We start from the raw sequence: 22,333 nt of genomic DNA, 5'->3' as shown, positions 1-22,333 counted from the left end.
AGCTTTTGAACATGTAACCTCTTCTTTCTCAAAGTATAAAAAACAAGTGACTTCCATAAAGGTTTATGTTGGTATGGATTTCAGCTGTGCAAATGACAAACCAGGCTCATAATGTTTGGAAAAAATACACAAATGGCTTCAAATGGGCCAATATTAAGATGACTGGAACTAGTTCAAAAATCCTGGGCCTTGCTTGATCTAAGATGCTTCAACCTCCCAAATGAAACAGCCAATTAAGTCAGACTCTGAACAGGAAGATCTGAAGCACCAACAGGAAAGTCTGAATGCTCACTGGAAAGAGATGCGATTATGAGCATCATGGGGCACACAGCCAGCCAATGCAGGTAAGAGCCCCAGCATCTCCAAATGTGTTTGCAGGCCACTGGTTCAGATCTGGTGTTTTATCATCCCTCTCACAGCTAACTCTTCAGAATTTAGAAAATAAAGGCTTAACAGAAAGATTAATTCAAATACACCAACAGCAACAGTTCAAACATTTTACTAAATCAATTCACACAATTTCAAAATTGTAAATATAATTAGGGACAAGAGGGTTTCTGTATTTTTTTTCTTCCAGATTTATCATTAAGACAATAAACAAACACAAATTAGGTTTATAGCATCTGTTCTTTTAAAAAATGAAAGGAACGCCACTTGATGTATTTGATAAAGCACCACAACACAGTTACAAAATAGGGTTGGCCTGTTTCTTTCACAAGTAAAAGACTACATACTCCTAATGGCTTTCTGCTTCAATCCATACTTCATTAAAATAAAACTATAAAATCTCCTAGATTATGCTAAATTCAGACAATGCCTGGGATACAGTGCATTAACAGCAGTAATGCCAACTATCAGTGCCAGCATAAACCATTTTAGAAAGTAAAAACAAAACAAACAAAACCCCCAAACAAAACAAAAAAACAAACCCCAACAACAAAACCCCCACCTTTATTCCCCTAGATGAGCAAAATTTCAAATAAGGGAGGCTCTGTTTCACAATGAGTTAAGGATTTGGGGAGGACGACAGGCTGGTACTGTAGCTTTCTAGGCTTAGTTGGCATCTAGTTTGGCCATTTCCTGCACATATATCCCTATACTCTCGCTGTCAAAGAGCACAAAGTACACCGTCTTGATTGAAGAGGACATTGTTGACACAAAATAGCTGGAGATGGCTTTCAGGATCAGCTGAGCAGCTGTTTGCTTTGGGAAGCCGTTTCTAGAAGGAGAGACAAAAAAAACCAAATAAAATCAAGACTTGCTGAACAAGCTTTTGATGGTTTAACCTTGCAGGGAATGCTCAGCCTTTTCTCTACTGTGGCACAGCAAATAAAGCTACAGAGCCAGTGTTTACAGTCTGAATTAGAAACGACGAACTTGTTTGTTTAGGCAAGACTTAAAATGTTCAAAGAGAAGAAAAGCATTCCCAAAATATGAATACAGAGTCCACACACATTAATGGGTTGAACCTTTGAATATCTGATGGTCAATTATTCTCATTTAACAGACAAGTAAGTAAACCAACAACCTGAAGTGTTCAGGAAAGCAGCATATACCTTAGAGTCCAGAAAGCAAACCAACCGTTAAAGAAAAAAAAAAAAGGGGGGATAAAGAATAGACATAGAAAATGAAGCCTGAAAAGACACAAAGTACAAAATGGTTTTACCACTATTAATGGTTAATAATATAGCACAAAATTTTAAAAGTTACTTATACAGCCTTGCTGCAGACTGAAAAGGAAGAGAGAACGAGTTCTAGTACCTGGGTAGTGAAAAACTACCCTGGCAGCACCCTTACCATTCCAAATGTGGCAGAAAAAAGAGAAGCAGGCTGAGCGAAGGTGAGCAAGTCTGCTCCCCTGGGTCACAGTGAGCCTTGTCCTGGTGGTGTCAGTCTAAATTTACTGGCCTTGGGAAGCCAAGGTAGCTGTGTCAGGTCTGAGGACAGACTTAAGGGGCTCAATGGCTTTTCTAAGCCAACCTCAGCAACACTTCCAACACTGCTTACCTCCTTTTTAATTACTGGCTGATTCAATGTATGTACAGTCTTAAGAAAAGTATCTTCAAAGGTATCCGCTTGGTATCAACCGGAGAGATCTAAAACCCAGAGGCCTCTCCACTCCTCGAGCAATGCCCAGAGAAGAGGGTCCTGCCCGCTGCTTCTGGAGAAGCCTCAGACAAACAGAACAAACCTTGCTGCTTTCTCAGATGACAAAACTCTGTGTGACTGAATTTTAAAACTCAATGTCTAGCCCGGGAACCCTTCTTACAAGCTTTTTCATGTTTTTATCTAGCAGCTCTTATCTGAAAGCTTCATCTAATCTTAAAACAGGTCAAGCACAAGCAAAACAGTCTGAACAAAGCCATGACCTGAACTGTGAGTTTTATAGGTCATGGCAAACTCCTGAAATTACATCTGGTAACTACTCTGAATGTGGCCTAAGCTTTGCTGCTGTATTACTCATGAAGTCCTGCTGCCCACCCAGACTGTGGTCCTGCCCCAGCCAAAGCCTGAGCGCTCCCTGAGCCGCAGCGAAGCACGTTGCAGTTACCAGTCTGAGGTGATGCAACATGATCGCTCTGTTACGGGTAGGACCCAAACGAAATTTGAAAGAGCCCCTTGAACATCACCTGGTTGCCTGACATGCGCTTACAGATCCACGGTGGTCAATACTCCCTGTTACAAAGCATGTACTATTAATGATACTAATAATTTACAGATTACACAGATGGCTGAGTTTCTCAGAGTCTCCTCAGCAATCCCAGTCAGAAGTTGGACTAAATGCACCTCTGGCACTAACAGGTGCAACATCACTTAGCATCTGCTCACTGAAGCATCAAACTCTGGTAATAAAACGCTGTTGTACTCTCCCTCTCATTACATGCTGCCAGACACAAAATGAGAAAGGCAACTGCCTGTGTCACGGCCCACTCACTGCACATTACCTTGCCATAAAATATACTCTGAGAGCAATTCCGTGGTAGTACTGCCTGTAACATGACATTATACATGCTGCCTGGAGATAATACTTGTGATATTTCAAAAATGATGACATGAAATAGCTCATGATGTTTCTTTCTTTTCTGAAAATGCCCAATTTCTTCTTTTACTGAAGAAGGAAAAATGGAAAAAGCATTGTGAGAAAACCTTGTACTCTTCTAAAGCCAAATGAGCTGGTCAGGGAGAATCAGCTGTTGGACATGTTGATTAACTGAGAGCATAGTTCTGACATGGGAGCTACCTCCTACTGTCACCTCACACAGAGAAAGAGACACAGACTCAGTGTGCCTCCACATCTGATCACTTGCTAGGCACTTACAAATGCTGCAGCCTGGCATATATTGAACAGATCTTTGAGGAATTTTGCTCCAGAGCAGGAATTGCCACACAGGCCAGCATCAAAATCAGGGTATACACCGTTTCTGAGCTGCTCACAGTGGACTCTGAAGTCATACAACCTCCACTTCAGCAGTGTTTCAGCAGGGCGCTCGCAACAGGGCAAATGAAAGAAGAGCAGTCTGGTCAAAAGGATCCGTGCACAAAGGGAAGCCGACTAAAGTGAATTGTTTAGGACCACTGTCCCAAAAGAAAGGAAAGAAACAGAGCAGGAAAATCAGAAGTAGGATCCTGACCCAACGGCCATGTGTGGGCAGCAAGAAAAAACAGAAGCCTCTTGCATTGATCTACTGGTCAGAGTTAAACTCTTGTGAAAAGGTGGTTTGAGACTTTAGCCAAGGTAGTGTCAATTCAGATCAAAGTCAGAGTCTCAGAATGAAATCCTATTTTGGGGACGATTTTATGTTCAATCCCTACGTTTTCTTTCCCTGTTATCCTGCTGGTCCTACTAGGCTGAACTCCAGGCTACCTCTGTACAGCACCCAACTTGTGCTTTCCACAAGTTGGCTGGAGCTGAGCATCTGGCCCACTGAATGCTACAACTATGCTATTTTATTTCCCCCTGTGATTTATTTGAACTGCCCTCATGTAATCCCATTCCTCAACTATAAAAGAGAATGAAACTGTTTATGTGGGTTTATTGGGTGATGTCTGCTTGACAGATGTCTGTACTAGAGCAGCCGCATACATGTGGTGTCTTTGGCATTTGCTGTCTTTCAAAGCTTTACTTTTATCTTTTTTAACACTTCTGACTTCATAAAAACAAATAAGGAGTATTGTCAGAATATATTCTGTTCTCTCAAAAAATTAATTTATGCTTAAATATCTCTAATTAAGAGAAAAAAGGGAAAATACACAACCTCATGCATTTCTCAAGGCCTGTTGATCCCTCTCCATCTTCTAAAAGCACCACTTCAACTGGCTTGAGTGAGAATGACGTGCATAGGCCAAGTTGAGAACTTAGCCACAGACCTTGCCTGTCAGTAACCAGATTTCCTAACAGAATGTGAATCTCATGACTATTCAGGGTTTTATCATCGTCCAACACCAATCAACTACTTCGCAACAAGGGCTGGGAATGGTTCTTCGCTGGGAACCATCCAGAACAGAAAGGGCACTGTGGAAGATGCTTTACATAATCTCGCTTTAGACACCTACACAACCAACTCCATAGTCACTCTATGGTTCGTGGAGGAACACAGTTTCTCCGAAAGAGCAATTCAGAGCTTCTCTTTGTACTATACTCTCCACTACATTTCTCTACTGTTCCACAAAGTTTGCTTAAAATGACACCCATGCAAATGAACCTTATTTTGAACTTTGTCTGATGCAAGTTGCTTAAATTTATTACTCTAGTGAAACTTCCATTTCTTTATTGTCATTCACCCAAAAGCTCAAATAGTGCTTTCTGCCCTAACCCACAGAATATGCAGGAATCAATCTAGTGTTGCAACATGGCACAATGGGAAGAATATTCTTGCTGTACATCACCCAACTTCTTTCATGGCAAATTCAAAAGGGACAGTTGTTCAGGGTTAAATACTCGACGGTGTAATTCAGCCTAGATTTGGCCCTTGGTCTTCATATCGAGCCACCATTAAGGGCTAAGTGTTCCAAACCCACCCAAAACCCAAGAGCCTCAGATTAAAAGTGTAGTCTGTATTTAGACTCTTAAGAACGTGATCCAACTTTCAAAAGCACTGAGCCTCCTGTACAAGGCCAAAGAACCTTAGCTTTAGACTTCAGCTTTCAAAAACTTTGGCAAAGGCTTTTAAGGCCTTTTTTTTTTTTCCTCCCTGAAAGAGTCTCATGATGTAAACTGTGTGAAATTCATCTTACAGATTTTTGTATGAAAGTTTGAAGTGACTTTGCAAATCCTAAGACTCAAGGCACTTCAGATTTGCTGCTTAAATGAACACTAAGACATGTCTTCTGGCCAGCCTAAGACAGATATTGCAGTAAGTTTAATTATGCACTAAAACTAGGTAAAATAGACCCCTTTTCTTCATGTTCTCCTCCACAGCCCCAATTTATATGAACAAACTGATAATCTGAAAAAAGTCTTTTAATATCCTCTTTAAAGGTTTGTTTTATGCTCTTTAACCTATCTGCATGCTTGAAGATTCTGCAGGGATCACTACGAGACCTGCCAAAGTTGAGCTAGTGTGCAGAATACTGCAGGCTCCATGCACAGCTTGAACGAAGCTAGAAGAAACACTTCTTTCAAGGAACCGATCTAAACGAACAAGATGAAAGGCAGCATTGTAGCAATGGATTCTGTACATGAGAAGGGACTAGAACATATGAGATGGCACTTCGAAAATGTGACCCATTTGGCATCGGGTTTGTGTAACAGCCTTACCTGCCACTGCCAATTGAAGGAAATGCAATTGATTTCAGCTTCTTTTCATCAGCCAGAGCCAAGCAGTTCTTCACTGTCTTTTCCAGCAGCTCCTCACATTTGTCTGAGCCCCAACCTGGGCTATTACAGTGGATCACAAATTTCGCAGGCAATCCATGGCCAGCACTGACAACAGCTAGTAGGAAATGAAAGTGAAACATAATTGCTTTCCTCTCCTTAGGATTAAAACAGTGCATCTGTGATTAAAATAGCAAACAATTGACAGACATTCCTTTAGCCCCCATGAATGTTTTAGATTACAAATCACACAGCCTTAAAATATAACAACATGATTACAGAGACTTTGTATTTTCCATTTCCAGCTGCACTATGCTGTGGTAATTTATAAATCATAGCTATAATTGAGCTTATTTTAGAGAGAGCAAGAATTCATGGCTGACATCAAAGGAAACACATTTATATTGGGGATTGTGCAAACTTGTGTAACGTGTAAGGAGAAAGGCAGTAATCTGTTAGAACATAAACCATTCAAGGGATGAACTTGCTTTGCTTCAGTTTATTGCCGAGCCACAGTAAATATCAGGATGCTGGATGGTCACACTGAGTTAAGACTTGTGGGACCTTCAGCTACTCCTGCCAAATACACTGTTTAGCTAGCTTCTGATCGCACGGCAGCCCGAACCGCATCGGTTCAGAGCTACTAAGTGCTCTGCAAACTGGTAACGAAGGCCGGAAAAAGGGTGAATTAAGAGTTTTGCTTTACTTCCAGCTTTGTTTCTGAGCAACTGTGAAAACATTTTGTGTGATTTCAGGACTTCGGGCCTGGTCTTATTTGAGCTTTTTTGCTAATGGGTTTTAGTTTATCTCTCTCATCCATTCTTGACAGATGGTTGGAGAGGATGCATTTATAGATTCACAATGTTTGATTCACACTGTTTATATACCAACAGGCAAGACCTTGTATGTACAAAGTAACGGAGAAGAACTTTTACCATGCTAAAGGCATGATACCGCCACGGATGTGTGGGGACTAAGAGGATGCAGCACAGCCTGCCTACAAACTACTGGCAGCCAAGGATTCTCTGACCAGAGGCCTTCTCTCAGCAGGAGAACACATTCTGGGTTCACCACTTCCCATCACAGAGCAACAACAGACTGTGCTCTGCCTGCCAGAAGACAGGGCAAGAGGATCACTGCCATTTCTGAAACCCACCGGTCTGTGGTTGCAATTAAAAACTTGTAACCTTGGTTTGTTAAAAAAAAAAAAAAAAAAAAAAAAAAAAAAAAAAAAAAAAAAAAAAAAAAGGAGGGGAAGAAAAACACCCTAATCACAAGCTGAAGGAAAAAAACCAGATAGTCGAAATCTCACAAGAGCATACACTGAACCTTCGTGAAGAGGCAGCCCCCTAACACGCACACTTTGGGATATCATCATACGTGGCCACAAAAGTATAGGTAGAAAACAGCAGCTTATGTCCACAAAAACAATAATAAAAGTATCAGTAACTAAAAAAAATTTAAAAGTCAGGTTTGGAGGGTTTTGTAAAGATGCTTAGAGGTCAGAAATCCTCTCATCCATTCTGGAAAGTTTATAAGGCATTTTGTTATATAAGTATAGAAGAAATAACTCTTGGAGCACAATCACATACGTATACTTTCCTAGAGCTGCTGCAGGAAAGAAAAAATAGGCTTTGTCATATGGCATTCTGACTGGAGGTTAATTGGAAGAGTACGTTTTGAAGGACAATGGAAGCAGGAGCATTTATGTTCTTATGGGTTTGTAGATTCTCAACGTGTTGAATAGCCTCAGTGTCAGGCAATGCTAGTTTGTCATAATGTGCAACTAAAACGTTGGCAGATTCAGCATACATCATAAATCCAAGAAAAATCTATTAAAAGCAGCTGACATTTCTAGTGAGATGTGAAATGTGGATAATATCTTCATCCTGAAAGAATAAAATACTGTATTGATACACATCACCAACTTTAATATTTCTCAGGGAGTGTTTTCTAGGGTAGTCGTTAATTAACTCATTTGGATTCTGTTGAGGACAACTGTTAATTACCAAGAGCAGTTGTCCCTTCAAATGCAAATGCTCTGAAAGGGGAAGTAAGTTACGCTTTTGCTGTAGAAAAAGACAGACAGAACCACAGACACGTTCTGTGCTAGTTACAATTATATTCCAGGCAAGGAGACCGGTTATTGGTGGATTAAAGGGATACCCATGCAACTGAGAAATCAGAAAACTGGGTATCTGTGTGACTGAGAAATTGATGTGTACCAATTTGTCTCGAGAGTCCTTCACCAAGGCCCTAACAGCCAGTTTCTGCCAGTGTAGTGCAGAGCTCCTCACAGGGTAAGACTGCCAAGCACCCCTCAGCTCTAAGGAATTCACTGACGGCTGAGAAAAAACTCTTTTGTTTCCAAGTTGCAATCTATTTGTAAGCAGTTTGGTCTGCGCTGATAAAGAATACGGTACAGAAGTAAGCAACAAAAAAAGTGAATAATTGAATCTACATATTTTTTCAGAAAAAGAATTCCAAGAAAAACTTACTAAAAATTTTAAAAAGCAAGGAAAAAACCCAACATATTAAACACCAGCAGTAAACAGTTGTAATTTTTCCTGTCAGAGCTGAAGTCTTAAATCTCCTCTTCAGCTTTAGTCAGAATTCGTTTACAAAACTGCGCACACTGTATTTATTTTTATAGCATAAACACAGATGGCAGAATCAGCCTTCTATATGAACAACATGTATCAGCAATTTCACAGATGATGTAAAATTATATATCATCATTACCAAACTTTATTACTCATATAGTAGATTCTTCTCAGATATTACATAAATTTTGATAACTAGGCATCAAAAAGTTGTAAGCTTTTATAGCGATGATTTTGGCACTGATTAAACAAAGTACCCAAGCAGATGCTTAACTTTAAGCATGTGCTTAAGTTCAGTGAAAGTCAGCGGCACTTCAGCAAAGCAGATGTTTAACAGAGTTGTACACAACTGCTCTGAGAAATAAGCATCTAATTAATTGCTTTTCTGAACTGTGCCCTTAATAATCAACATCCATTGTGTATGCGTGTACCTGTGAACGGGTTTTACTTGTACCACTCATCACTACACCATTTCCCAGATGCTCCGGTAAAGGTTACTTAAGATGCAATGTGTGTATTTAACTTGGAGAATACAAATACCATGTAACCCAGGACAGTTGCTGCAGACGGCACGAGCCCAAGCGTTGCGCTACAACGAGATGGGCTGGCTGACTGCACCGAAGGCTGCCGCAGGCAGCGACGCCAGCGCCCGCAGCGTTTGGTTTGCAGGTTTCCGAAGCGCAGAACCTCACCTCCAGCTATGTCCAATGGCCCGTTCTTTTTGCGAAGCTCAATGACAGCTTCCACAAACTCCTTGCCGCCTTTCTTTTCCAAAGTGCTCCCTGAACAGAGAATTGTTATTTTACTCCTCTGATCCCAGGTTTCCACAGCAGACGTGTGACTCATCATTATTTTTTATTACATCATTCTAGAGTTTTCTGCCCAAACATTTTTGGGGACTGCAAAGTAAGATCTAAACCTTTTGGGACTTCAGAATTAGCTAGTCATTAAAAACAACAACAACAACAACAACAACAAGAAAAAAGCAAAAGAGACAACCCTAACAACCCAAAAACCTCACATCGGTATCCCTTGCTAACATTATCAGACTCCGATTTTAATGTCAAAACATCTGACATGACATCCCTACCTCCTTCCTTATCATGAGCATCTGTTAGTGTGAAATGTTCCAGAAGAATGTGCTAGCTCAAGAGTGGTTGAAGGTTCAGAATTCCTTCCCCTAAGATTCATTTCCCCTCTTCTCTTACAAATTGTTTTAAAGAGCCATTTGCCACAATAAGAATTTGAAACTCACCTGATCTTGGTCCCTGACCCCAACAGGTGGCACCAGGAATGAAACAGTCTCGTGAGTGCAGCGGGCTGCTTTACTTGGTAACTGCCCAGCTTGTTGAGCCACCTTTAACCAAGAGGAAGAGCCTCAGAAATCAGGAGAATCTCTAAGGAACATATTCCTCCAATGAAGTTCTCTAACTACAGCTAAGGAGCTGGACAAAGGCATTCTGGGAGGAGAAGAGCTGTGCAGTGTTTCAGGGCAACCAAAAGGTATGCTGTTTACAAAGGCAGTCCATCACTAAATGGTTTAGATCTTATTTTGCAGCTCTAGTTGTAAATATTAATACAAAAAAAACAGCCCAAGAAAGCATATTCCTAACTACATAAGCATCCCACATCAATTTTGCACTGTGCATATTAATAATAAAGGTAGATAAATAAAAAGCAGTGATATCATAAAGGCTCTGATTTATTACTTTGAAAACTGATCGCCAAAAATTCAGAACTAGGATCTGTAAAGATCTAGACATTTATTTGGTGAAACCCCTTACTTTCACTGATGAAGAAAGAAAAAACGCATTTTCTGATGGAAGTGCACATACTGTATGCTCAGGGAAGCAGAGCCCCTCCTCCAAGCTTCAGTTTACTAAATAGGGCTATAGCTCTAAGAACTCACAGGACTGCAAGATGCTTTTGTTTTGACACCATGGCTAAATTTCTTCCAAAACGAAGATTAGAAGCTGAAAACAATGCATTCGTTTGTTCATTCAAAAACTGACTCTGTGACCCTGCCTCTATTTTGCTATTGGCAGTTTATTGCTTTTGGGCTACAAAAGCTGAGGACAATTAAAAAATGTGCCTTTTCTTTTGCTTTTTTCATAACCAAATTCACAATGGGTGCTTGCCAAAAGCTGGACTGCAAGGTCAGAGTGTAATTTGCTCTTTGTGCTCGCTGAAGCTTTTTTATACGAGTACTTCGGTCCAAGTTTATTCAGACAAACTCCTCGCCAGGAATTTTCTGAAACTCAAAGTTACCTATCCCTGTGCAACCGAGTGGAAGGCACCATCTTACAAATCTCTTAGAAAAGGCAGCGATGGGTTGCTTTGTAGCGGTACGGTGTCTTAGGAGAGCAGACGCAGCCCAGCCCCGAGGGGCTCGGAAAGGCACTGCCCTTCAAAGGCAGCGACCTGCCAGACACACAGCGCCCTTGGCCGAACCAGCCCAGCAGACGTGGCTGACACCAGGGTCTTATAGAATCACTCTGACAGAGAAGGGACAGGGATGGAAAGAAACAGCCTTCCCTTCTGGTTATATTCTTGTTGTATGTATTTCTGTAGCATTCCTATTTATATTTGTGTATATCCCAGTTACATTCCCCTTGAGTCCATGAAGTCAGATCAGTCCTAAAACCCATGACATTCATAATCCTTAATTTCGCTTGTTTCAAGGGGAAACATAATTAAGCCTCGTGCAGAACCTAGGAACAGGAAAGATCTATTAAGTAGGTCATTTCTTTGCCATTGCAAAGCTGTTGTACATTTAATGGAATTTAGCCTGGTTTGGTTTAATTCAATCCAGAAGGATCAGCTTTTTCCCTTCTACTGGGAATTAATTTATAATTAAAAGCAATGAACAACCTTGTCAGTTTATTTCACCGAGCTCTCTTTCTTGCAGATCTGGTACAAAGAAGAGCAAAAGTAGTACTTGGTATGAATCAGTGAGGCTTTCTGCATTTACTCCTCAATTACATTCTTCTTCTGATTAATTGAGAGGGTTTATATTGAAATTATATTTCAGAACTATGTTGTAAATTAGCTTCATCTGGGAAAGGACATAACTGTATTTAACCATTTTCCACTACATTAGCAAGTTTCTTGATGGAAGTCTTGCTTCACAGCTTCAAGGTTAGTAGCTTATTTGCTCACAGGCATAAATATGTGTCACTCCCATGAGAATAAGATCATTATCTCATGCTTTCCAAGCAGGCATTGGTATCAGTGTCGAAAACAGCGTTAGCAGAAATTTAGGCTCTAAAATTCTCAGGATAAGCCCCCAGTACATTTAAATTGTTAGGGAAAAAAACAACAAAAATTAAAAAAAAAAAAATTTAGATGGGTAAAAGTTAATCATTGGAAGCTAAGCATTTGTGCACTTCTATTCTTTCTTACAGCAGTCAGAGGCAACAGGAACCTACACTAAGGAAGGAGCAGTGCAGCTTCCAGACAATTTTCTTTGCAGGGCAGCAAAGCATTTCTTTGTCAAAGGGTAGGAGACAAGCACATTTAGCTAAATGAGTCTGACAGACTTTAGAAGCATATCCTTCAGATGCAGGGTATTATGACACTTTTATTTTAATGTCCCTGCATAACGTTTAGCCGGCCAAGTCACAGCTGTTCTTGCCCAACAGGCTACACAGAGCTACATTTGTCTGCCTGTTACTCAGAAAGTAGCCCCTTCAGAAAAAGCAGGTGGTGTTGGACGTGCCAGCTCTGCAGCAGGACGCCTGTCCCTCCAAGCCAGCACTGAAAGAGGGCCTCGGGCGGGGAGGGAGACCATCCGCACAGCGACGATGAGGTTAAGATGAGATGCAGAACAGAGGCTGGGATCAGGTGGCTTTTTTTTAAGCATGGTGGGTCATCACCCTTACCAGCAACTTCTGTCTTCAGCCCAGATTCTGATTTGCCTTCTCAAATTACCAAGGCAGTTCAGTTAAAGCACTGCTACCCTTTTACAAAACCCTTCAAGATACTGTACATAAAGAGGGGTATTACTAAGATAAGAGTTACTCAGAGGATGCTTAAGATACTGAATTAAGAGGTCTGTCATGTTTTCTATCATGTCTTCTCTCATTGGTGTAGCTTAGATGACCGACCGCCTGAAAAACGGCTGTAGCGTCACTAGCCGTGTGCTTGTGGGCGTGAGGACCGTTGAGCAGGGCTAGGAAGGTAAGCGGTCCATAAGGTAAAATACGAAAAAACTAACCAATCTTAAGGGTTCAGAAAATACAGATGGGCTAGATCCAGTATGCCAGATGTGAACATCTGAAACTTGGCATGGAGAGGGTATACTGGAACTGGTTAGAAATCTAACGATCAAGACTCAAACCATATTCAAAACGGGCATTTAACATGTCAAACAAACAATGCGGTAATTCATTTTCCTTGGTCACATGCCTGCATTGAATGTACTGTCCCTGCACTTCAAATTTTGGCGGTGCATTCTAGTGTTACTTCTGAAAGCCTGATTTGGTGACAAATATCAAAAATGCCTACTGAGTTTGCAATTACTCATTTCTTTTGACTGTCAGTCAGGACTGCTGGAAGTGAGAAATGAATGCAAATCTGCATAGCTACAACAAGCTTGTGGCTGCTGATTGACCATGCACACACATACAAACTCCGCAGCACTGAACTTTCCATTACCTACGTCACCACCGGTGTAGAAGTCAGAGTTTGTCGGGTGAACGACAGCATCACTGTCGATCGTGGCAATGTCAGCCTGTACAACTTGCAACTACAACAGGTAAACAGATGTATATCAACCACGTTGGACAGAGACCCAGCACAGGCTCTACATTTACACATGTACCAACGTCCATATTTTCCTACCTTTACATCTCCAAACCTTGCGCCAAAGGAGTATGCTGAGTTGTGTGTGCAGGTGTGTGTAGAGAAAGGGGTGTAGGGAACAGGAGGAGGAATACTGAGTATGACATGATCAAATAAATGTTAAAATGACAAGTCAGAGCAATCACATGAGATCATTTCCAAAGTTTTAAAATCAGCTAATACCCCATTTCACTTTGCAGAAACCTAGAACAACCAGTTCCCCACAGAGCATGACACTAAAATATGGAATCTGTTTAAAAAAAAAAGAAATTCAGGATCATCAAGCCAAACAAAATAACTAGTTTCTCCATTTTGTCAGCATCAATAAGCTGACAGGCACTAATCCTCATATGTATAGCAATTCATCATTTTGTTTCTAAAAATGACAGTCTCCTTCATATGGAGGAGACCATGGATTTGCAGACACGGCTGTACCAAATTTGCTTTAAAAAAATATAAATGATCAATCTTATAATTTAAAGGCAAAGTATATTTTCTAATTATGTGCTGGAATGGCTAAGACACTTGTGAAAGTATACATATTTCTGAGAAAGGCTGATTTAAAAATTAGCCTTCTTAAATCTTTTTCTTGTTAAATTACTTGTGTACATTCCCATAGGAAATGCAGTAGTAGAAGAATTATGGGTTGTATTCCATTAAGGAAGTTTAAAAAAAGAAGACAGCAGCAGGTGTAATCAAATAAGAAGGGAATACAATATGTAATGCACAAAAGTTAATTTTTCTTTTACTTTTGCTGAAGAACAGTCTTCTGTTGAAAAAGGAAATTTTTTTCCACTCTGGAACAAGACAGAAGCTTTAAAAGCGATACACCATCTACGATAGTATCTACAAGTTCACTGTTGGCATAATATCAATATTTGAGTTTTCAGATGAATGTGAAAGCGATGGGGAGGTAACTGAAGCATAATGGAAACAAATTATTTGACTAAATTAAACATGAAATTAAGGTAGGAAAGACTGGGGGATAGTTAATTATTTAATCATTCCTCTTCAAAAATTTTATGGCTACTCTGAGTAGCAGAAGAAAACATGAGATTGCAGTTAGAATGGAGAAACTGCTTATTTTGAAAACAACCTGACAAAAAAGTATTTTAGTCCTCAAAGTATCCAAATAAGAAACCCCCCAAAATTAGCTAACAGTCACATATGATCATTATGGAAAAGAATTCAAATGATCTGTTTTAACTGAGATCAGCTTGAAGACTAGCAATAGCTGCAAGTATTCAGATTTGGTGAAAAAGTATTTTGAATATAGTTCTTCAACAAAACAGAACCTGCAAGATTTGAATTTCTGCTCTTATTAAACGGATGAAGCCCTAGAGGGTAAATTCTGGGTTCCATAATTTCCATGTGACCGTTAGTTGTGTCAACCCATGCCCCATTTACCTAGGTCATCTTTAAGGTCAATGTCAGCATTGGTAGGATTGATAATGGCCTCCACCTCGAAGCCGGCTAAATTACTGATTTCACTGTGAATAAGGTTCAGCTGAAAAGAAAAGCATGAGGTGGGAAATAACAGGACAGCTGGGAAATCACAGAGAAGCTGCAGAAAAGTGAGCTTTGCAACACAGATGGAGATAGCATCACTGCAAACAAATATGCAAAATAAAAGGCAGGTCATAAAGGAGGGTTATTTTCCAAAAAAATTTCAAACACAAGACTCAAACATTGCTCACACTGGGAGTACCTACTAACAAGCTCTGTTTTGGCTTTATGCTGACCACTATTTGGGATTCGTATTTTGGCATTGTAAGAGGGTACTTGTTTCTCCTCAAAATATAGATGAAGGACGCCCTAATCATTTCTTAAGCATCAATTACAGGAATGTGCCATGACCGTTCAGCACCGAAACTGGATAAAAGAATGTGCTCCTCCTTCTCTAAGCCAGCAAACATAAGCATATCTTTGAGAAAGCACATGCTTGTCTCCAGCGATTCCTCCATCCCAACAAGGGGACGCGTTTCTTTTTCTTTCTTTCTTAGTGGTCACCATATTCTGCAGGTGTTTCAGTTTTCATTTGCACAGTTCTGCTGCCTTTGTGAATGGCTGGTGATGTCCTGTGAGCAGGCACTATTATATGCTTATTGCTCCTGGTTTTGATTTTATTTGCTTTAGCTCCTTTTGTCAGTTATTAAAATAGAGACTTTTAAGCCCACCCACTAACACCTATTAACTCCTCTCCTTAACACCCACCTATTTAAAGCATGCTTCTCAATTGCCATCTGAATCTTTACAAAATCAGAAGGATTTCTCATGGGCATACAGTAAGGTGAGGAAGTTAGCACAGATATCTAGAGATTAACCTCCCATCTGCACTGTGTGCTCTTAAAGAAAGAATTAATGAAATACGAGGAGGGGCAGATTTCAATTTCTAGCAACACAGTTTGAGCCAGACTTACAAACTAGTATATAAAGTAAGAAGTCAATGAAAAGACCAGTAATGGTAAGAAACTGATCCTGCCATGCTGTACTAGTGAGGATGGGTTTTTTTGGAAGGGCTTACAGCTGTAAAGCGATAGCACAATTTGCTCACACCACAGAAACAACTCCGTAATCTGAGGCAATTTGATGCGAATGCCAGACTTGGCAAAAGTAAAAAATGCAATACGCCGACAGGTATGTGAGGAAGCTCAGAACCAGGGGTTTGCAACACTGCTTCGTAGCCAATGTTGGGAAGTCTGATTTCACATGCATAAAGTTTACTACCGCCAACACTTAAAACACTTTAAAGTGGAAAAAAAAAATTTCCTCTTTTATATGGGGAATTACATCATCTACATCACAAGTTATATTTATATCTACAACATGCACTTAAAATGATCGTTTCAGTAGCTGATTAGGCAATATGGAAAGCAACTACGAAAGAGAAAGTTCTCATTCATATATGCAAGCCCTGAAGTCAGCTGCAGTTAAGCCAGGCTTGCTTTCTAATCCAAAACCCGCTGGGTTCAACCTATGAAGCATAACATATACATTCAGGCATGGCAATTAATCTCATCAATAACTGAATTTTGTCTCTTGGTTTGCAATCCACATCCTGTAAACCTAACTCTTCAAATCTGCTCCTTGTGTATGTGAGTTTATTAATAGGGAATATGAGCCAATTCACGTAACCAATACAAGTGAATGGGTCATTTAAGGAGGCCAACACCCATATATTTAAAGTCTTATGAAAAAATTATTTCCATCTCATTCATGTGATTATATGAATTGACCTTCTTTCTCTTTTTAAAAGCCTTTGATTTCAAATAATTTATATATGTTGCTTGAGTAAACTATGTTCCCTCAAAATATGGTGATTTTGGCTAAAAATGAGTGTAATTCAGCCCTGTTTTAAGTACGGGTCTGTTCGGGAATTTGTAATAAAAATCTAAGAAAGCTTGCTTTCCAAATAGCTTAGAATCCTTTAATACTTCACACGTGGCGAGTTATTCATACGTCAGTTTGAGTCTTGAGTTTGACTACAAGCAACTGCTGTTTAAAAAAAAAAGTCAAATCAAACCAAAATGTTAAAGAAACTTTATGAATTTTGAAATAAAAAACCAACAACAAAACACATGCACACACCAAAAGACTGTTTTGTGGAGATTTTAACATGTTCCCAAGCAAATTTTGTTAATGTTACAGGTGATTCTCTTTGATCCCTAATTCTGTGTTCTACAAGTTTTTGCCATAGATCTACCGACTGCAGACCAATTGGTTTCAGACCTTCAATCTATCTCTGCGCCTACTCATATATGGGATTTACATAGCAACCAGCTGGTAATTAAAGTTTCAATTTAACAGCAACAACTAAATGCTTAAAAAGCTGCTCATCACTGATAACGTGTTGGCAGCTAAGTATTATTTTGCTGAATTTTGCACTTACTGTTCAATGCAGTTAGCTATCTGATTGCCAAAAACAATCAAAAAAATCAAAGTTTTCCCATAGAATTAAATCCTTTGATGAATAATTGCTCAATTTTACTACTCAACAGCATGAAGCACGTATTAGACAGAAGAAGCGATCCCCTAAAGGGCCACTTAAAAAAAAATAAATAGGCACAACTTGCATATACATGTGCAACAAAGGATGGACATAACTTTAGGTAACATTTAAATTTAATGTTAGTTAGATAAAATGCAGATGGCACTTAGCACATCCATGAGTATTTTCTGAGCCAAGCCTTGCATTTATTATTTCAGACAAAATTACCTTTAAAGTCTTGGAACTTTTTCTGGTATGAATTTCATACAGAAAACAGGAGATGCCTGTTACAGACAACAAGCAGAGGTCTCTCTGAAAGTCCAAACCCTAACGCTTAGGCTTGAGGTCTTACAACTCTGCCCCTACTCTGTAATGGTCTCAGGAAAAACAAACTAGTTAATGTGTGGAACACCACGTTTCCATTGGGATGTCACTTGTAGGATGTGCAATCATTTACATATTAACTAGATTTTAATATTTAATTAGTGTAGCACTAATACACTTCTACGGGTATAACTGGAGGGTTCTTTGCCATTTCCTGTAGCTGCATGTCAGCAGTTATCTCAAGATTTAATGCAATAACGGTACTTTAAAAAAACTGAACAATACCCAGGTTTGCAACATTCTCATTTGTGTTTTCAGTAATTAAATCTGGGCATATCAGAAGGATGAAGAGCTGCTCTTGCAAATAAAACCCTTCCCTTTCCCTCTGTAAACATGCAGCCAAGAAAAAGATTTTTCCCATTAAACACTTATGAATGACGCGATACTAAGAACAGGATTATTTTCTTCCCTCTCTGCAGCTAGTAAATTATTTCCTGATCTAGCAGGTCAGGTTTTGCAGACCAAAGAGACATGCTGTAAAAGTGTTCAAGGATGTCACAGGAAGTTACCACACATCGAAAGATACCAATTATTTGTTTGGGTTTTTTGGCTTCAGGTTTCTGTGTTTGCACTGTAGTTTATTAAGAACACACAGAACATGAAAGTATATTGAAAATCTGTATGTACAAATTCAAGAAAAAGCAAATAACTGCGATTAATATGAGTATTTTTGCTTTTCAAATGGAAAAGCTCAAAGTGTTTTAACATATTAAGCTTTCCTACCATCTATGTGAAGAGTGTAACTGTATCTTCATTTCGCCAATAAGGAAGGCAACAGAGAAAGAAGAGGTGATTTACAGTATCTCTGAATCAGCCAAAACCAGAAGCCGAGAGTCATGGTTTCCAGGCCTCCAGCCGAACCAGTTAAACACTGTCCTCCCTACCCAAGAGACTAGCAGATTTCTCCTTCCCTCAAAGTGCTGTTTAAGGAGAGTGAGGCTATGCTGAATAGAAGACAGGTCCTCCTCCAAACAGGTAAACACCTTCTGCCCTCACATGCTCTGAAAAAAAGCAGCATGCACAAGTCTGAGGAAACGAACTGCAACACTACTGTCCAGAATCATTACTGAAGAACATTCTTAATTCATTATATTTATGAATACCACGTGGCACTAATTTAAGACAACTATAACAAAACAGATTTTCTTCTTCTGTTAAGCATCACACTTAAATTTAGATAAATACCTTTAAAATAAATTTTATCTTTTTAAACAGCAATTGCATGTAGAAATGGCTAAGCAGAAGCACTTAATGGATTCAAAGTCACTAGAGTTTTTATAGATAATTTTTATGTTTAATTTGTAAATCTCCCAAATGAATAGCAATTATTTGAGACTTCCATGTGTCACTTAAATAACGAACAACCACCACCACCATCGAGACTGCAGTCTGCTGAACGTAGCAGCAGACATCCTGTCACATCCAGGCACCTCCCAGCCCACGCAAAACACACCTCAGGTTTAAACTAAAAGGCTAACCTGGCCCCTCTCATGCGCAGGGCAAACTGACAATGAAACAGTACGGGCATGGACGTGTCACACCAGTAATTTTTGCAGGGGGCTGCACTCCAAGTGAATGAGAAAGCCAGAAAGTCCATTTCCCAGCAGAAGGTACTCTCTGGAAAGCTCTACAACAGACACTGGCTTTGCTCACCACAGCTTAAAGCAGTCCTGGAGTTCATGATTCTCTTTCACTGAGCCCAACAGCAAAGCCCCATCAATTTGCTGGGTCAGTCTTGCTGGAACACAACACTACGTCTTGTTACAGATTTGCTATGGTAACTAAAAGGAGCTCAAAATCAGGTCTAAAAGGCTGATGTTCCTTGCTTTCCTGAAACAGTAATGCAGTTTATAAACTTGGGGTTCTAACTTAGTCACCACACTGTTTTTAAAATTATGTTCTAAACCACCCCCCCAGTACTAGTCAAATAACAAAAAAGCCTACCAAACCAGCAATCTAGTTTTAGCTGTAAAATTAAATGTGGAAAATCAGAAGGTCTTGCAAAAAATAACGTTACTCTCATGCATGTTAAACTTAGCAAACAAACTGGGGAAGGATAAATGGAGAACAACCTCAGTATGAAATAAAAATGAGTCAGAGGAGATACATTCCACAATGGACAATGGCTCATCTTTTATGACTTAGAACACAATGATCTGATTACTGAATGATAGAAGAAAGATGCAGTTTTACTTAACAAAATTTTGTATCGCGAACTAAAAGGCAGGTTTCAAGATAAAAGACCAAATTAATTTAACGAATTGCCTCTTTAAATGGATCCTCTCTTTAAACAGGTGTGTATTTGTATTAAACCACCCCATGTCCCAAAGCATATTCACAGGGAAAAAAGGATCGTTGACTTCTAAGCTTTTCATAGAAGCATCATTATTATACAGTATTAACTTTTGCAGATAACAAAGCAGAACAAAACATAAAACCACTATTATGAACAAATGTCTAACATAGGTTTTGATAAAAACCTGTAAATCATTTACATCAGCAAGGAAGTGGGCTGCCCGTTGGAAAAAGACATTTTATTCTTAGAATAATCTCATCTTTGGCAGAAGCTTAGTTGTAACAATTATGCTGTTTATTAATAAGGTGAGACAGATTACAAGCACACAGGCTTTCCTTCTATTCGAGTATTTAATTATGTAGCCATATGAAGACTCATTTATGTATTATAAAAATGTTCTAAAAGTTGTTTCAGAGAATTTCTTTGTCCAAAAACTAATAGCATACACCTCCTCAAGTGCTCAGTGGGGAAATGTCCATTGCACTTGGGCATTTTGGGGAAAGGGGGTGGTGGGAGGGGGTGTTCCCTAAACAGCGCTGAAAAATAGGTATTAATTTATAAAAATGCAGGAGCATACCTTCTGGCCAAGAAACAGACTTTTGGTGGACAGGACTGTGAAACCATCTGCAGGAGTTCCCTCTGTCGTACTGTCAGCACTGGCTGATTTGCTCACTTCTCCCTGCTTCTTCTTCCAAGAATAGAGTTAATTAGTTAACTCAAGGCTGAGAGAAAAACAGTTTAATAACACTAAGATCTATGACATGCCATAAATGCTTCCCAGGCAATAAAATGCCAGTACAAACACTGGCATTTGGATTTTATCCTTTAGTCTAACTAAAGTGACTGATTGCAGCTGAAGGAATCAATAGGCAAAATGACCCCAATGTCTGCATGTCTACATAAGCCTCTTCTTGCCCACGACACTGCACAATTCAGATGACAGTTGTCTTAAATGCTGCAGGAACACATATAAACAGTCCCAAACTTTTAACAGCTTTCTAATGGCCAGTGTGGAAAAAGATAATGTATCTATTTAGACACACAGGCAGACGTTCATTCTGAGGTAAAAACTGACTTGTCAGAGTGCAAATTTTATCTCCCTGTGAAGGGAGGTGCCTCCAGATTTCACAAACTTAGTTTCAGAAATACTGCTTTGAAATCAAGCTGTCCTTAGAGCCAGTGTCAGAAGAATGCATCTACTTTCTACCTGTCTAGTAGTAGGAAATGGGATGAACAATTTTGTCTGTCTTGTTTAACATGATCACCTTCATCTCCAGTAAAACTGCAGGGGGAGAGGGAGTTCCCCTCAAGCACCGTTCCTTTTTTCAACTGTATTACCAAAGTAAAATGATAGGTTTCAGGAATGAATTGGTTTACTGAATAAAAATGAGAACTAGGAACATTTTGCAAAGGATGCTTCATGAAGATAGTGAATTGACTGCTGTGGTGCCAAAAATAATTTCCTATTTTCAGTAAAATGACTACTTACGATTTAATATAAATATGTGGTGCCTCAGCAATACCTATGCTGAAACTAAAAGCACATCTGGAATATTAAGCAAGCCACTGTTCTCCTGTTGTCCCCTTACCAAAGTATATAAACTAAATCTGTGGCTGAGCAACTAAAATGACTTTGATGCAAGGGTATATTGGTGCTTCTAGAAGCTGTTACCATGTTTTACGTTACACAAATGTTTTGAAAATTAGATTTTCATGAGTCCTATTTCAATTCCCCAGGAGTTTATTGTTAGCCAAATACCAATATAGTCAGCAGACAATACAGTTTATTGTGTGGAAGAAAAACAGAACCCCACAACAGACTTCCTGCTTTAGTAATCAGGTAGGGGGAAAAAATTCCAGATTTAGGGAAATTATTAGCGCATGGTTATTAGAACCACTGCACTTGACATGTCAGCTACTAGATGTTCTAAAAGACAAAACTGAATTCAACAGTTCAAAAACCACAAAAGTGAAACAATCAGAAGTGTGACCAAGTAAACAGTAACAGAGACATACAGGATGAATACAGAAGCTTTGTTTGACCCAGAGGGCAACTTTTTACACACACTGACCATGTCATGTGAAATTCGTGTACTTTTCTTCCAACTTTCATAACCTACTGCTTCACAATAGTTGTTTTGCAAAAAAAATCCTTGGTTACACCTGCAAATATCAGAAAGATTCCCTTCTCCACAAAACTGAACCTAAAAATGGAATGTTCTTTTTAGCTTAAAAAAAGATGTTGTTCTTTGTTTCCTAGCACAAGAAAAATCACATTCTGGTCCTCGTGTTCTTCCCCCTACCTCCATGCTTCATTTTCAGTGAGTTTAATTTATTACTAGGAATTAAAAACACCAAGTCTAAACATGGAAGAGTCTCATCTATAACGTAACAACAACAGAGTG

The 22,333-nt window shown here is 39.4% G+C and overlaps 1 protein-coding gene across 5 annotated transcripts in view; it reads right to left on the bottom strand.

The window, feature by feature from the left end:
* Positions 1 to 460: 460 nt before the first annotated feature.
* MACROH2A1 (macroH2A.1 histone) overlaps positions 461 to 22,333 on the bottom strand; it is a 38,577-nt gene continuing 16,704 nt past the window's right edge. The window contains exons 4-8 of one of the 5 annotated variants that reach the window (XM_082006206.1): positions 20,506 to 20,616; positions 14,668 to 14,767; positions 9,111 to 9,200; positions 5,759 to 5,933; positions 461 to 1,219 (exon numbers count right to left, since the gene is read on the bottom strand). In XM_082006206.1, coding sequence (XP_081862332.1) covers positions 1,054 to 1,219; positions 5,759 to 5,933; positions 9,111 to 9,200; positions 14,668 to 14,767; positions 20,506 to 20,616 — 642 coding nt within the window. In that variant the 3' untranslated portion in view covers positions 461 to 1,053. Of the gene's footprint in view, positions 1,220 to 5,758; positions 5,934 to 9,110; positions 9,201 to 13,074; positions 13,166 to 14,667; positions 14,768 to 20,505; positions 20,617 to 22,333 lie in introns of all 5 variants that reach the window. The other 4 variants (XM_082006208.1, XM_082006207.1, XM_082006209.1 and 1 more) reach the window with 4 other exon arrangements.

This window comes from Phaethon aethereus (genome assembly GCF_964289735.1).
Source record: "Phaethon aethereus genome assembly, chromosome: 14".
In the NCBI taxonomy this organism is placed as follows: Eukaryota; Metazoa; Chordata; class Aves; order Phaethontiformes; family Phaethontidae; genus Phaethon; species Phaethon aethereus.
This window is presented reverse-complemented; position numbering and strand designations above follow the sequence as displayed.